Raw genomic sequence first — 17,516 nt, forward strand, 5'->3', positions numbered from 1 at the left:
AGCCTCACAGTCCACGTAAAATCTAAGTTGGGAAGGGCTACAGTATCATCATGGGTGCATCCACGAGCCTGCCATTCTGTATTCCACACACCCCCAAGTATATTGTTAAAAGAGTTCTGAAACTAGGTGTTTGTTCAGCTTTAAGGTCCCGGCCCTGCAAATACCTTATGCTTAACTGTGATTCTGCAAGTAATGCGTCTAAAATAAATGGAACTGTGTATTGGAATAGCATGAACGCAGATATAAATGCTTGTTGTTTGAGACTAAAAGTGGTTCTCTTTGTTTTTGCATAAAAGATATGGCAAATTGCGGGAAAGACTTTTGCTCATGTATAGGGTAGTCACCTCTATGACAAATACAGTTTTTCTCCTTGAAATTTGATTTTTCACTATTTCTTATAAATGAAATCCTTGTAAGATCATTTAAAACCTTCTTAAAATCTTTGTATCTGAAGTGTTTTTGGTTTTTTATTCTAAGCTCTGAATTTTGACCGGTGGGCTCAAGGTGGTCTCCTCAAACATATTTTAAGAACAAATGAGGGTAATTAGTTGAATGGAAAAATACCTGTTGTCACAATTTTGGGTCATTACTGTCGAAATTCAAGGGAGCATTGAGTGAGAGAGAACCTTAAGAAGAGGCTCTCTGTAGTTCTAAGGCTATTACCAGAAGCTGGGGATTGAAGCTAGGTGAAGTGGTATAACCAGAATGAGCAGCCTAACACTTATATTGCTGATTATCTTTGTAAAAGAGGTCCCAATATAAAGTCGTATTAAAATATTGCTTACTCTTGAATGATGGATAAGGTGCAATGAAGATCTCTGATTTTTTTTTTGTTTGTTTCCAGACAGTATTGCAACCCTGCCCTATGTAAATACACTTACATTGTGAGAAAAAAAAATTATCAGAGTTCAGCTACGCTGTAAACTCTGTATTATCTATGGTCTTTCAACTTTTCATGTGCACCAATGAGCTTAATTTACAGTGGAGCACGTGCTCTGTCCTGCCTTGACTTTCTCTTTGTCTTTTCATTTCTGATACCTATGGCATCTGCTTAGAAATGCATATCCAGTGACACACAAGCTAGCCCTGATTTCCTATTATAAAGAAAATGGCAAGCAGTGCTGTTTTGCCAGCTGTTCTACATGCCCGGCATGCCAACATAAAAAGCTTTTATTATTAAATAGTTGTGAAATCCAGCTGGGAAATTATCACCTACAATTCCTTACTTCCTGTCTTTTCCTTACTTGTAGCTATAAACAGTCCTGGTTTCTTTAACCATACTTTGGTGGTTTTCAAAATTCCTTTCCACTCAAAAGAAATATTAGCGAACTGAATAGTTGTCTGTTTGCAGGCAGGATTTCTGGGTACGTAGGCTCGAAGAAATCAACACTTCAACTCATAGGGGTTCTGAGAGAAATTAATGATTAACGTAGTAATATTTTTGTGCTTTGCAGTCCATAGTACGCTGTGCAAGCATAGAAACGGAGCAGAAGTTTTGTGCTTGTAGTAGTTAGGATAAACCAAGGTTGGAGTCAAATAAGCACAGGTGCTATTTTCACATACGCATTGCTAGAGTACTTATCCTATGGGAAACAGCTTGCCCACAGGTGTCAGAATAGGCTTAGAATTATTGTTTACTCACACATACAGTGTTTCGGAGCCATAGCAGCAGCTGGATAAGACTCTGCGAATCTAGCTCACAGGGGGAATTGTGAAGCACTGTCCCCCCCTCTTTTTTTTTTTTTTCCCCCCTCTATGCGTTGTAATTGGATTTCTTCTTCTAATAAAGCTTGAGAACCATAAAGAGGTGTCTTCCTCATGCAGTAATTGTAAAGCCTCTGTATTGCAGTGGCTGAAAAGACATTGTTATCCATAACTGGTAAGTGTATAAATTCAAATTTAAAAAAAAAAGCTTAATTGAAAACACCTGAACTGATACTTGTGCAGCTTTGTTGTTTGGGTTTGTGTGTGTTTGTTTTGTCTAAAAGTTGATACTTTTGTTGATACTGCGACATTCTGAATACACAGTAGAAGTTAACATTCTCTCATCATTAACAGAGCTAAAGATGTAAATGAAAAGATGTTTCTAGGGGGCTCTGGAATATGCAAATAACATAAATAGCTAGACATGAAAAGTGGTTTAGGTACCAATAATACAGATTGTTTCAAAGATTAATATAATGTAGTCCATTCATAAAGGAATTGGACTTTATTAGAAACCATGCACCACATGCATCTGCAAAACAGAATTACGTAGTGAATCAGATTTGTTGGCTTACTACATGGTAAAATTGCCCTCCACTGCGATGTGACTGTTGTGTTGAAGTAGAACAAGATTTGAACTATTTAACCGTAGTGAACATGTCAACCTGTTCTGTATACTCCATGTTAATAACTGAGAACGATAATTCTCATTCTCATTGAGCATTATATTAGTAATAACGCACTATTTGCCCTGCTATTCTCATCTTTTTCTTATTCTGCATCAAGATAGCTTAAATTTAAGACTTTGGCTAGTATAGATGGATGGATAATATAGATGGAAGAGACCCATCTGCTCCAGCTCCTGCAAATGTAGAATTGTCACTTGCCATACGTCTAAGCTGACAAAGTAACTTTTATCAGGTTTTATTACTAAGCATTTCAATTCTTGTTATCCTGTGTGGAATCTGCCACTCCAGCATTGATCATTTCACTGCCAGGCTGAGTGGGGAGTCTGCGTTGTGAGTCATCTCCTATTTTAATTGAGAAAGTACTCAATTTTCTCCCAATTCTTGTTTAATAGCACAAGCAGTTTCCTTTCTGTACAATGGTGTGTTATAGTAATAAAATAAATACCACAAAATCACTGATGAGGTGAAAATTGAACTTTCTGTCTCTGTGCAGCCATGTGGGTAAAAGAGTAATTGGCTTGGATAATAACTTTTGTTCTTATAAACCCAAATCTAAATGAGTGTCTCATTGATACATCTGCTTGTAATTACTATCAAAAGAAGAGAATATATTGTGCAGATAAATAAATTAAACCGGTTTTAGTGCTTTCACAAGGTAATACAATTGTTTAATAGTTCAAATATACCTCTAATGATTCTTAGACTTTTTATGGCATATTTTGTGTGTCAAAAAGTAGAATTCTCATACCTTAATTTTCACATTTACGCAATAGAGGTATCAGCAGAGAGTTCTTGTGTATAAATATGTTTAGTTGGATCTTACTATGCAAGGGAGCTTTTTGTATTCCCCTATCCCTGTAATGGGAATTAAGCACATACACTGCCAGGCCCCCAGCTCCTCGGAATTACCTTGGCTCTGTCGACTTCCCTGGTGATACATTCGTTTCTGCCATTCCAGGATTCTTCCTTATTGGGCACTGGTTGGTAAATAAACCCTGTGGGACGCAGAGTCCAGTTAGCAATGTTATTGCAGTGGAAGTATTGAGAGATACTACTACACTCGATACAGATCCAGGCTGAACTAAAGCACATGCATTAAGATGAGCCAAAATGTCTTCAACTTAAGAAACTTCTACTCTAGTAAAAATATATGGCATCACTTCTGGCTTTTACAGAAAAAGTATGTGCTTTAGATACTTCTTATAACAAGAGGAAACTCTAAAAGTCTTTTTCTGTCCATCAGGATTTGCTAATAAAAGTTATTATTATTTAAAATAGATGAATCCATTCCATGCAGATAACATAGTACATGAATTTTTATAATTATTTTGCAAATTTATGAACATGTTAGCCAGTTCCTGCTTATAAACGCTTCTGTCCTAGTGCAGTTATTTTAAGACTATGTATATTATATATTTCAGCAGCAGCTGGAAATGGATATGAAAATTATGCTTGACCCAGAGAACGTCAATAATAAAGCTGTTTTAAAGGAACAGAACTGTGAGACCAGGCTGCCACTTATAAATAAGAAAAAATCTGCTCCTGTAAGTAACTTATATTATCTTATGGACTTAGATGTGTTACTTTTCACTTATTAAAGTTAATACTTATCAGACCTAAATGAAAACTTTAAGTACCTCATAATTTCCTACTTTTTGACATTGATATGTAGCGATCAATGCATTTTGAGTCACAATACTGGGGAAAACAAGCCTGTAGCGTAACAAGTTTAGGTAGCAAGGCAAAAGTAAAAGTATACATGGGAACGTGCATGGTAAGCAATGGCCGTGAAATCAGGGGGTGAAGATAAGCAAACTGGAGCTTGCGGCGTTCGGGGTGCGACCCAAAAATCAAGGAAGAAGTAAAAGGGGTTTTGCTGACAAGAATGGGCTTTCAGTTGTTCATTCTATGGCTGTTTCTTAAAAAGACAGGAATGCGTTCTGTTTTCAAATGGTAACGGGATTGTTTGGAATGAGTGGAAAATGCTTGTACTTTGTTTTGATGTTCTTTTTAATTGACTTTAAAAAAAAAAAAAAAGCAATCCTGCCACATGATTGCTGACGCTGACCAGAAATCAAGTGTCACTGAATAAAAAAATAGGGGTTATACTGAAAGAGAGTCAGAATCCTAGAGAGACTACCTGATTTTAGGTGTTGTTTACATCTTATTTTTCTGACGTGGTTTGTGAGGGAATGTCGAGTTCTACTTCTTAGTTCCATGCTGGGAGCACTTACTTTGGAACGTGAGGGACAGATTCAGATCCTTCCTTTCCATATGGAGATATTTCCACGCCTTGTAGATCCCAAGTGTCCTCGCTGTCAAGCTACAAGGTATTCTGAAGCACAGCCTTTCTTTTACCTCTAGTCAAGCTGTTTCCTTCGGTACAAAACAAATATCCACCAAAGCTCAGACTGAGTGCTTCCACAACACTGTCCTAAGAGCATCCTGACTAGTATCCATCAGAACACCCTTCTCCACTCTTTCTGGTCTGAGAATGTTCAAACTGTGTAAAATTAAGTTTTGATTCTTGCAAATTTGTGTTCTGCAACTGCTGTTCCTCTTAAATAAACAAACGAACGTGAAGATGACATTTTCTGCAAAGTATGCTTTTAAAAAAATTTAATAGGCACAGGCGTCCCTCCAAAGATCAATTATGTTCACAAATTTAGCGCAGCACTGTGGTCCACATGAAAGAATATGCCCAATGGTCTCACACAAGGATGCTCTTCTACAATTTAATTTATGTAATAGAAGCATTATGCAGCAAGCCCAGTGCTGTAAGAGGCATTCTAGGGTATTTGGTTTTAAACAACATAAACAGAATCTGTGAATGGCACAGCTGTAAGCTGCCACTTATAAAAAATTATTTTTGAAAGCTGTTGCCCAGACTAAGAGGTGATTTGTCTAACCCTGTGACATAGAGTTAATTAGGAAAAAGCATCATGGCTAATAGCTTTTTAGAACCACTCTAAAACACTCACAGAGAGGAATATTATACTACTGCAGAGCGCCATGTGTTTTACCACTCTTACTGAAACATATACTGATCAGAGAAAACTTAAATTACAAACATTTAGTGAAAATTAGTCAAGCTCTCTGATACATATTTACAGTTGCTAAGGAACTGTTTGTGAGAGGGAGATGGGCTGAAAAAACACGTAGGTATTTCCTATCTCTAATTTATTCTACAGCATTTACTGAAGTAAATGCTTCTTAGAAGTTTTCGAATCCCATGACACAATCTGTGTTTTGAAATGTTCTGGCTTCACTGGGGGTAAAATTTTGCAATTAGATTTGCAGAATCCACTACTGAGATTGTGAATCAAGGCATTTTTGTTAAATGTGATCTATACTAGCGCTTAGAGGAATGATAGTTGTAGATCACCAATAGTAACTAAAATAAATTGATGTGTAGTTGCAGGTCTAAAATTATATGGTCTTTAGTTTTGAAAAAAAAAAAATCAATTAACGTAGCCTCAAGAACTAAGTTAGGTGCTACCTACCCCGTTTTTACTAATTAGCCATTAGAGGGCAATATTTGTACGCACACATGCGGGCACACACACACACGCGTATACCCGTGTACATGCCCTACATATGTACATAAGTTCAAAGATGATCTCCCAAAAAAATCAGCAGCAGAAGGACTGTCATTGAAGTAAATTAAAAACTAATTGCTTGGTTAACTGCATTCAGGTTTTTTCCAAGAGTTGTCAGCATCTGAGTTTTCAAGGAGACCTGAGCATTTAAAATGTGATGAGATTAAAAACACACTGGTTTTGAGGTGACGAGATAGGTCAGGCACAAATCTACACGGACTTTTTATTATCCTGCTATTTGAGTAGTTTGAAAAATTATTAGTGAGGATCTCATTGTTTCATGAAAAATGTCGTCTTTTCTTGCTCTTTTGGTATTATAAAGTTGCTGACGCTGGATTTTATGACGGAGACTAAGAACAATTAACTATTGCCCTTTTGTACTTTTTGGGGTCTGATAAGCACTAATACTTCATCCTCTGTAAAGTTCTGTAGTTATCTTAAAGTGAGGACTGTAATGCCATTTGAAACTCCGTGGGCTGAGTGGGCATCACTTTATTTTGTAGCTTATATCTGGATAACAAATGAAAAATGATGAGTAGATAATTATTAAATATGTATACTTCCCATGGAGTATCTAGCAAAACAAATAGTAATCTGAACTGCAGCAAAAATAACTCTGACGAACTGCTGCAATGTAGGAAAGATTCACAACTATACCTTTCATTTTCATAGGACTGCTGTTCTTTTATAGAATTATACTGGCACTTTTTGGTCCTTGTTTTCTTATAAATGTATATTATACTGTAAACTTAGGAACCTTTTAATTTATTCATGAGGTAGAATTTAATATGGTGATGATTTCTAGCCTTTATGACTTGCGTCTTATATAGCGTGGCTCTAATGGTGGTGGCAGTGATTCTGTGTTGTGGTGAGGATTTTTTTAAGCTAACTTATTTGAGCACAACCGTTCTAATCATATCCTCCGTTATTCATTCTTTATTCAGTATTTGCGTCATGCTAATCACTAATGCTTATCACTGAAAAGCGTTATCTATTCATTTCCAAAATTATAAAGTAAGGCAAAGCAGGGCAATTCTTTTCATTTCAAGTGACTAGAAGAAGTTGTAGAAGAAAAACAGGTCTTTTGGTCCTCAAAACCTGATTGTGTCCTAAACTTATGCACATGGCTATAATTACAGTCAAAGCATAATTTGGCAGCGGGAGCAGAATGAGACTTAAACAAATCGATGTTACACTACAGTAGTTCAAAATAAGCTTGTTGCGTTGGTATTACGGTATGTAATCATAATAACCAGCACAGTGAATTAATAAAATCTTCTTGTCACTAAAAATAAAAAGGAAATAATTGGTGAGATAGAGTTAACTTAACAGATGACTATAGTCAGCACCCTTTCAACCTAGAAATGGGAATGTGAAGGTCACCCCCATCTCAGATGACAAATGTAGAACATTTTGTTGGTAAACAAATTAATCTTTTGAAAGGTCACCATTTGTTTTAAGTTTTTATCCAGTTCTTGTCATCTGGAATTGGAGATTGACTGTCATTTCGCTAGGTAGGGGTGCAGCCGAAGCTGCTGAAGCTGTTTCTGTGCATATCGGCATTCCTTGACAAAACTCAGTGCCTGATTGTGATGCTATGGGCTGCTGGTTTACAGCTGTCTCCGGACAAGAGTGGAGGCCCACCCCTGAATTCCAATAAGTTGCTCCTGCATATTCTGCCTCGTGTAAGCTGGCCCTTTGCCCACGAGTAAAATGTATTGTAGTTCAAGCCAGCAATTATCTTTCTTACTTCCTTCTGTGCTGCTTCTGCTGCCTTTTTCGAAAAGCAGATGTGGGATTCACCAAAGTTCTCCATCTATTCTCTCTTGCACCTGTTACGGCAGAATTTTGATAGAGGTAAATTTCTGGGAGAGCTAGCAGTAGGCAATCAAAAGGAGCAAAGCTTGATTTTTCCAAGTGCACGGAAAATTGACGGTTCAGAGCCATCTCGGGTTACTTTAAGAGCTTAAAGTAGGTAAGAATAACATACAACACCTGTTGTTAAAGATGCCTAGTTGCTCCAAATTGAAGGTTTAATATTGGGCTTTCCCTTTAAATTGGACTTCTTATTTTCTGTAGATAAACAAAATCTGAGGGAAATAACATCTATTAATATCTTAGTATTACATCTACAGGAAACTGTATGAATCATGAGGTAGATCAAATGCCGGACTATGTAAATCAGAATAAGAAAGACAAATTTTAATTTTCTATACAATTTTCCTACTCAGAAATTTTCTTGAATAATAAGACAACCAGTCATAAAAATTGTTCGTCTTTTAAGTCTCTTACAGAGACTGCTACAAATTTGACTCATCTGACTTTAGAATAGTTCCACTGACGCTGGTGAGAATTTGTCCTTTACTTAGCATTCAGTATTTCTGCATTGAATTCCACGTGCTGCTTCTTAGACTCGGAGGACCAAAATTAGGTTATCTGAAACCAGAGTTAAACACTTTCTTTATTTACTGTTTATTACTAAGATTATTTGGCTTGATTGTCAGAACAAGACCCTTTTTCCCAATAGAAACTGATAGATTATGGAAGTGTGAATGAAACTATTCTTTGATACTGCTTCCTTGCTTTGCTGCTTAGCATGTAAATCAACACAGAAAAGCACATCAGTTTAGACTGTAAGGCTGTAAAGCTATAAAATGTAATGAAATCCTACAGTAATTCTCATCTAGACAAAACCAAAGCTGACCTGATCTAATGTGAGCAGTAGACTTGAGATTGGGCTCGATATCCTACAGGGAGCCCTTCTAACCAACATTTTCTATGATATCTGTGATGCTGTGATTGAGAGCAAAGAGTGAAAGTCACTTAGTGTCTTTTGCCTTTGTGCCATTTGAGTTTTTTTACAATCTGAACTGATTTTCTCCCATTGCTCAAAACTCGCCGCCTCCTCCCGCATGAGCAGCAGGCTCCGTTCATTTGTAACCGCTTATGGGACAGACCCATTGAAGGCTCTCCGTATCCTTCCATATTGACACAGAAATTCTTTCGGAATTAGTTATCAAAGCGGCTTTGCATGTCTCTTAAAGTAAGTTTGCCTAAACCGTACTTTTTTAGCTTGCTTATATGATATCATGATTGGGAAGCTTCAAAAGCCTTGCTCAAGTAAAGAAGTAGTATGTAAATTTTCTCCCCTATTCACAACACTTGCTGACCTGTTGTACAAAAGTATTAGATTGGTCTGGCAAATTTGATCTTGACAGGTTCAAGTTGCTCATTTATTTGTTACTTTCCAGATGTTTATAATTAGCTTGTTTGGTTATTTGTTTAAGAATTTTTCCAAGAATTGTAGTTAAACCAATAGGGCTAGAATTTCTCAACGCATCCTTTGCCCCTTTCTAAAGACTATGCTCTTTTCCAGTATTCTAGTATATTTTCCATCCTACAGGACTCCCACCAGCAGTTCTGAGCCTGCTTTAGACTGTTCTTAAGTATCCTAGAGTGCATTTTATCCATTTGAAAACCTCTGAGCACTAGCTGATCTGTTTTGCCCATAAGGTAGCCTGAGACTTCTTCGCTTTTGCACTACAATTAAGTGAGTTGATTCTACTCGTTACTAGCTGCTTTTTTAATGATAATTTAAAACTTAATGATGTCATTTTTTATTACCCAGAAGTTTCTTCCTACTTGCATCTCATTTTGTCTTACCTGTTTAAGCAAAAAGAAGCAGCCATCAGTATGCCCATTTTCTGTTTTCTGTATCCTTTTGTCATCTTTTGAGATCAGTGAAGAACATATGATTTATCAACTTTGGTAACTTGCTATCCTTCCTAACCTGCTTCATCTCTGGAATGGTTTGAGCTTGTTTCTGTAGTACATTTTGGCTGTGGAACAGGCCGTTCGACAGAGTTCCAGTTTCCCGTAGACTTGCCTTCTACAAGCTCTTACCTGCCAGTTTCCGGAGCGTATTGAAAACTGACCTTGTGTCCATTGATTTTATTTTGCTATGCTTCCTCCTCCCCTGTACAGCGATTGTGAACTGTGTGCATCAAATCTTGATAGGAACTTCTTAATAAAAATAATGCAGGTAGATGGCAATTTGGAGAAGATAATCGCGAAAGGGTAAATTACTCTGTTACGTACCTTTTCTACCACTACTATCAAGCTCTGTGCTTTTCTGATATTTACTTACTAAATCTCATCTATCTGATCTTCCCGGTTGATAAACTGCAGTTTTGATACATGATAATACTCGTCTTTTCTCTGTGTTTAACACTAGCCTCTCTATTCTGTTACTGGGGGAAAACCATATTTATAAACGTATTTAAAAAAAGAAGTTGTTCTAGTTAAATATTGCTGTCTAGGTAAAAAGAAAACAAATGGAGAACTAATCGGAAAATCCCTGTGGTGTTACAACAAGTGCCCTATTTAAAATGAAGCAAAAAGAAAAAAATCAAGTGGGAGAGGTTTATCCACAGGAGAAAAACACTTTAGAAAGGGTAATAGAATTGTTTTTCTCGTGTCCCAGGTTAATTACACTCAGAAGCGCTTGAAATGAAAAAATAGTTTTTCAGCACACTCGGAGCATATTATCAGGCAAGGAAGGTTTCGTCTGCCCTGCAAATTAAGTGCACCTTTCCAGCCCTATAAAACTGTACTTTAAAAGTACCCATGATGAAGCAGGCTGCGTGCTGACTCCGGTAAAGCATACTTGCTGAATCATAATCTTCATAACAAGCTTCACTAGAAGCCATTATTCACGCAGGAAAATGTGTGAGGTTCCAGTCCCCTCGTGGCAGCGACGGTTGCTCGGGCTCTGCCAGGGAGGAAGCAGGTGAGGTGCCTACAGGTTGGCGTCGTACGGGGTGGGATCCTTGGCTTCCACGCTGGTTTGGGCCTGTCGACGCTACAAACACTGAAATGCTGGTTAGGAGCTGCCAGCTCTGCAATATGTGGTATTAAATTCACTAGGTTTTGTGTTTATGCCATAAAAGCTGTAGGTGTGAGTAAAGGTTTTCAATTGCGCTGACATAAGCAGATGGAAGTCTATGGAAAACCTTTTAAAAAGATTGCATCTTTTTAAAAGATCTTTTTAAAGTTATTCAGTTAAATCACTGAATAATGGTAATAAAGTAAACCTTTTCCTTGCAATACCTAGTATTCTTATTATTTTTAAGGTCTTATCGTTGTAATTGAGTTGGCTTAATTTTAGTGAAAATAACGGAAGGATGGAAGCATTTTGTCAAATTGCGCTTTGATACCTCGCTGAAGTCTTCAAGAGGGCAGCTACCGCAGCGAATGGGATGCTGAAGGAACACAGAAGAAGGGGGTACAGACTGGGGGGAATTTTTGTAGGCAACTGTTTTGGGTCAGCCCCGCAGTTCCCCTCGGTTGCCTGTACTATGGGATGGAGTGAATCATAGAGGCACTGTGCAGCGTAAACGAGAGCTTAAATTACATTACAGTTGCATCTGTCCTTATTTTAACGTGACACCTGCCATGAACTTTATAGAAATGAAAGGGTAGAGCAGAGAAGAATTAAATATCTATCTCCAGTTAAAAACAAACAAACAAAAACCCTCTAGGCTGCTTTTGAACTCATACACTCCACCTGAATCGCTCTTCTTTGTAGCTTATTACATCTCTATGAACACAAATGAAATACGTATGTTTCATAGTGCTGTTTATCATAAAAACTCCTGGGATTTAAACTAGGATAAAACTGACCAATAGTAAAATCAGTGCTGCTTTACTGATACCATAGCAATAGCCTGAAAAAGGAGGCACCGTTTAATTAAATTTCTTTCTTTTCATATATTTTTGTTGTGTCCTCAACAAACTGCTGGGGTTGAGAGCAAGTAGAAAAGGTGGTTTATTATTCCCTTTTCTCAATATCAAGCCACTTATATGCCGGCTGGTATAAAGTTAATCTTTGTTATATGCTTATTGCTATTTTCTCGGAACGCAAGGACATGAAGATTCATGCGTCTAGATCCCTTAAAGCATAACGCTTCATAATGGCCACAACTAAAATGAGTGCCTGAAAGATTTCTCTGAAAGATGCTCTATTATAACAACGCGTTTATATTTTCTGTCTCCCTAATGTCACTTGTGGACATGTTATTATACAAATTGGGAGGAAAAATTATAATAGTTTATTTTGGTCTATGTCATTTCCCTATCAGGTTTATAAGCCGTTCTTTAGAATTGCCTGTCCCTTTCTATGAAGTTGATGGTTGATGTTATTCACTAATTAAGACACAACAGTGCTCCAAGATCCCAATCATGGCCTGGATCCTACCGTACCAAAAGCTGTACACAAGTATGATGATCAGTCATTAAAACCTAGCATTTTAAACTAGGAAGTCCCAAGGTGCTCTATAAAAGAGGTAAATACCGTTATTCCCATTTCACAGATCTATCAATATTTCCTACCTTTCTGATTTTATGTATTTAATATTGTTTTAAGGTAGTTTATCATTCATAATGAAATATTTTTTTAAAAAGCAAATAAAAGCAATTTCCAGCGCCTGGCATTAGGTTGTCTGCCATATAGCTTATCAGTAAGGTTCAGACATTTCTATCCAAGGTAAGAATTTCTAACCGTTCGACTAATGGAGTAACTGCTAACAGACTGTCACCCCCAAAAGCGTGCGACACTTCGTTATTGGGCTTCACAGCTATTTGCTGACTAAAGACGAGACTGTGGGGTCTGGAGGCCAGTTGTGAGGGAGATGTGCCCTGTTGCCTACAAAGCTGTTTGCTTCCTTTCCCCAGTCTGCCCCAATTTCCCCTTTTCCCATTTTTATCTTGCCCCAGTCTCTCTGTTCCTTGCAGTTGTCTTCCGAGACTGCTTCCAGAACAGATCCCGGTCTTCTCTGCCTGGTTCTCTGCCTGGTTCTCTGCCTGGTTCTTTGTCCACCCTGTCCCAATGTTCTTTCCTAACCCTGCTGCCCCAGCTCTTTTCCCCTGTCCAGTCTGCCTGCTGGCTCTCCTCTTTGCTCAAAGACCCGGCATGCCCCCCCAGCTGCCTTTCTGCTTCTTGAGACTGATAACGTAGTCCCGCCTGTGCCTTGGCACTTCTTTACCCTCATCATTCAAATTTAGTCGCTTCCTTCTCGTGTTGCCTCGACGCGGCATGAAAGTTACTGGAGAACCTGTGAAGCTGCAGTTGCAGAGGAGGTTCTGAGCAGCACATATTAGAGCACACCCGATCCCTAGGTAGTTTAGTTATTAAAACTAAGAAACCTTTACCTAGATTTCCAAAAATCTGTTGACAGAGTAAGGTTTGAGAGACTAGTGTTAAATTTTCCTTTTGCTTCCTAAAACATTTGAGTTTATTGAAGCTGAATCTTTCATGGCTCTCTAGGTTTATCATTGTCTCATTTTTCTAGCGTCATCCAGGTGAGCGAAAGGAAAATCTTCTGCTGGTGGTGGTTCGCTGTCATCAAGTGAGAGATCTCCCTGATGTTACTTGTCTTGAAGCTGCATGCGTGCTGTAGTGCTTTAAACCCACTGAATAGCTAGCGCTCTGTTTCTTTGGGAGTTGAGTACAACCCACATTGCACATGGGATAGTATGCGTATTCCTAGTCAGAAAGAAACTGAAGTTACTTAGCATATTGGAGAGAGAAGAAAAAGTTAGGTGATAACACAGAGGTTTTGTATTTATAATACTGAAATACAAGGTGGCAATATATTCTTTTCCCTGTGCAATGCTCTATATGTGCGATAATAAGCGTAACTGTAAGACACGTGATATCATTATCCCAACGATGTGTGTCACTGCTTGAATTCCTGGCACTTGGAACCAGCAGGTTCCATTTGTTCAGGCAAGCACAGGTTAATGGGGGAGGTAAGGGAGCTTTAATCCCCACGTTAGCCCAGCCAGGGTGGCACGTTTCCACATCACGTTATCCGGCTGCGTCGTTCCCTGCTGTCCTTGAGGAACCCTGAAACTTCAGAAGTCTGTGATGCTTACTGTTCCCTGGTTTGTGAGTAGTTTCACGTATTTTAATTCCATGGCTATTCTTCCCAGCAAAAATTTATTTACATATTTGAAAGTATTTCCTTTTCTTTCTGGCACCTTGCCTGTTGTCCTGGTTTTGGCTGGGACAGAGTTAATGTTCTTCCTGGTAGCTGGTATAGCGCTGTGATCTGGATTTAGCGTGAGAATAATGTGATAACGCACTGAGGTTTTAGTCGTCGCTAAGCAGTGTTTATCCTGAGTCAAGGACTTTTCAGCTTCCCGTGCTCTGCCAGCAAGGAGGCGCACAAGGAGCTGGGAGGGGGCACAGCCAGGGCAGCCGCCCCAGACTGGCCCAAGGGCTGTTCCATACCGTAGGGTGTCATGCCCAGTATGGAAACTGGGGGGCAGGGATCGCTGCTCGGGGACTGGCTGGGCATCAGTCAGCGGGTGGTGAACAGTTGCATCACTTGTTTTTCCTGGGGTTTGCTCCTCTCTCTCTCCCTCTTCTGTTGTTTTCCTTTTCATTACAATGTATTATTATTATATTTTATTTCAATTATTGAACTGTTCTTATCTCAGCCCATGAGTTTCCTCGCTTTTACCCTTCTGATTCTCTACCCCCTCCCACGGCGGGGGAGTGAGCGAGTGGCTGTGTGGTGCTTAGTTGCTGGCTGGGTTAAACCACGACACCTGTGTATGCATTTTATGTATTTAAAGACTGTTCTGTCAAGAAATACTATGTTTACGCTATACTCATTAAAATTGAGCAAACTTCTGGTGATTCCTTTATTAACTAGTACACTGATTTTTGCATAGCAGAAGTCACAAGACATCAATTGGATTTAATTAACTTTATTTTAAATTACTAAAGTAATGACAGTAGACAATACTGTAGCATGTTCATAAGTAGTAAAAGCAGTGCTTGTACTGTTACATTATTAAATCTTAATGAAACTATTCATAGCAGAAATTATATTTATTATTTATTATTGCGGGAGTAGAAAAGTATGTCTTTGCAAATCCAGGATTTCGCTTTGTTAAAAGAAGATGCTGTTTCTTCCTAGATGCGTAGTCAGAAGATAGCGAAAGGTCATGCAGTTAACAGCCTTTGGGCCTTGCCGGGCTCTCACCATGTGGATTCTGCCTTGCCCCTGTTAGAAGAAGACATAACGAGAGGTGAGTCACAGAAGCCCACCTGGGCACTGCTGCCACCAGCTGTGTGCTACATAAGCAGCGTTGAATCAGAGAATCGTCAAGGCTGGAAAAGACCCTTAAGATCATCAAGTCCAACCGTTAACCTATCACTGCCAAGTCCATCTATACCATGTCCTCATGTTTGCTGTTTGCAGCAGGTATCTGGTAATCAGATTTTCTGGCATCTCAAAACTTGAAAGAATTGTGATCTCAAATGTTGCAAAGGGTAGAGATCAACTTCGGACTGCTTACTCCCTGTGGTAGCTAACTTAGGACATGTTATGTTGAGCATCATCCTCCCTGAGCCAGTTATCTTGGAATTCAGAGTTCAGCTGCTACTGGAAAGAAGAATTGTGTGTGATGGAGGGCTCTTGAATGACTAAATAACGTGGTCAAAATAAATGGTCGTGATTAATGTCTGGTGTTTAATCATTCAACCTCAACTAGATCGACACCTGGACTACTTTAGCAGTCAGTCCATATTCATGATTACATGATTACCTTGTGGTTTACAAGACTTAATTCTCATCTACTCTGCGTATTACGTTGCCATTGCCCAAGCACATAATTCCTTCTCGGAAACAGCACCATTGCAATATGTTTCACGTATTTGTCAATTTTTATAGACAAAGTTCACCTTCCTTGAAGGTAAAATATTGGAAGATCAGAATCTTTCAATAAAAGAAAACTGCTGCTTTTCTAGTTTTGATTTGGAATTGGAAGAACTTCTTGAGTCTGCTTTTGTTTAATTCTGTCTTTATTGTTACTAATTCTTTTTCTTTTATACTGGAATGTGTATGAGTTGTTCAGTAATGTCATCTTCTTGTAGGTATTCTGAGCCTAACTGAACAAAGGCTTATCCCTCCAGCAGCAAAGATAACTCTCCAGACGCCTCCCGTTGTATCCAAAGCAGCGCCTTTCCCTGAGTTTCCCAGGCAGCACAAGAAGTTGGCTGTAGGTGAGCGCAAAGGATGGGTAACAACCATCGCGAGTGCATCTCCACTTCCAGGCCCTCGTTTTATCTCATGTGGACAGAGCTGTCTAAGGAGCACTCACTCAAATTCTTAAGAATACTGAGTGCATAAAGATGTACGTGAGCAGCCTGTGTCTTGCAGCTGAATGGGAATTGGATATCTTAATCCTTGTAAAGATTTGGTCCCTCTTCGTTTCTGAAACCCTGGTAGGTTCCTACCTGCATGTTCCAAATTCTAAGCGCCTGAATCCCAAGATCGGGCCGTTGGTGTTAGTGTAAAGCCGGTGTTACTGTAAGTCATGACTTACATGACTTACAACAGCTGATCAAGCACCTATTTTGGTGCCTGACAAGTGAATACACTCTGGGCGATGGGATTCTGATCCATCACAACGCGTACTCGAAGCTGTTGTTGCTACAGCCGCTTGTGGCATGTGACATCCGTGTGGAAAGGAGCGTAAGCAAAATGAGCAGTGGGCTCAGTAGCAATCCCGTAAATCTGATAAGTTCTCCTAATGAAGAGGGGTGGGTGAAAACTAAAATTATATATGGAATAACCTGGAGTACAAGTGCTAATATTCAGCCATTGTTATCCTGGGTATACTGTTGGCTGGCGTATTACAAACTTCAGAGCATTATAGATTAAAACTGAAAATTGCAACCCACTTGGACCTGAGAGCGAACTGGAGCACGCCAGTGCCTAATGGTGGGTGGCAGAGTATCGATTCGATGCCGCTGTTGCACTTCTCCAACGATGAAACCTGCCATCCATTTTTTTCCTTTGGTACAGGAGCGATTAGTGGTGGGGCGGACCCTGAGAATACAGACCTTCCCGTCACCTTCCCAAACTCGAAGGAAGCAATTTATGGCACGTATTCCTCTAGTAAAGGTAGCATTGCACCGCTTCCATCCAGCAGCTCCGTGGTTTCAGCAAGGAAATCAAGGCCGGCGTGGAGGTATCCAGCTCAACGGTTGGAATCTGAGCTGCAGGTTCCCTCTCAGACGCAGGTATTTAGGCAGTGAGGGTAACGAGGGGTTTATTCAGGGTTTTAGTACTGCCTTTACCAGGGACGGTTTAGGAAGCGACTGTAAATCACTGAATTGGTACAGGAGGGTTTGAACCGAAGCTAGCAAATAGTAAATATTGAAGTCAGTAGGACATACTTCGTATATTGCCACTTTCTACTTTCTCAAGTCTTCTACCTAAATTTGTCTGCTTTTTCACAGAACCTTAGAAAATAAGTCTAGAAAGGATGCTACGAGGTTATCTAGACCTCCAGGCAGAATTACCTGTACCTGTAATACTGCGGACAGATGTTCTTCTAACCTGTTCTGAAAACTTTCGGTGATAGCAACTCCACAGTCTCCCTAGGCCATCTGTTCTGGTGCTTAACTAACTATCTTTACTGTTATAAAAGAGTTTTTTCATGTCTC

At 39.2% G+C, this 17,516-nt stretch overlaps 1 protein-coding gene across 1 annotated transcript in view; it reads left to right on the forward strand.

Moving 5' to 3' along the window:
- The window catches only part of IQCH (IQ motif containing H), a gene marked incomplete at both ends in the record, with an annotated part of 71,253 nt that overhangs the window by 1,988 nt on the left and 51,749 nt on the right, over nt 1-17,516 (forward strand). Inside the window, 4 exons of the mRNA XM_082322390.1 lie at nt 3,815-3,937; nt 14,980-15,091; nt 15,939-16,067; nt 16,873-17,090. Coding sequence (XP_082178516.1) covers nt 3,815-3,937; nt 14,980-15,091; nt 15,939-16,067; nt 16,873-17,090 — 582 coding nt within the window. The remainder of the gene's footprint in view (nt 1-3,814; nt 3,938-14,979; nt 15,092-15,938; nt 16,068-16,872; nt 17,091-17,516) is intronic.

This window comes from Platalea leucorodia (assembly GCF_965183815.1).
Source record: "Platalea leucorodia genome assembly, chromosome: 9".
Taxonomy (NCBI): Eukaryota; Metazoa; Chordata; class Aves; order Pelecaniformes; family Threskiornithidae; genus Platalea; species Platalea leucorodia.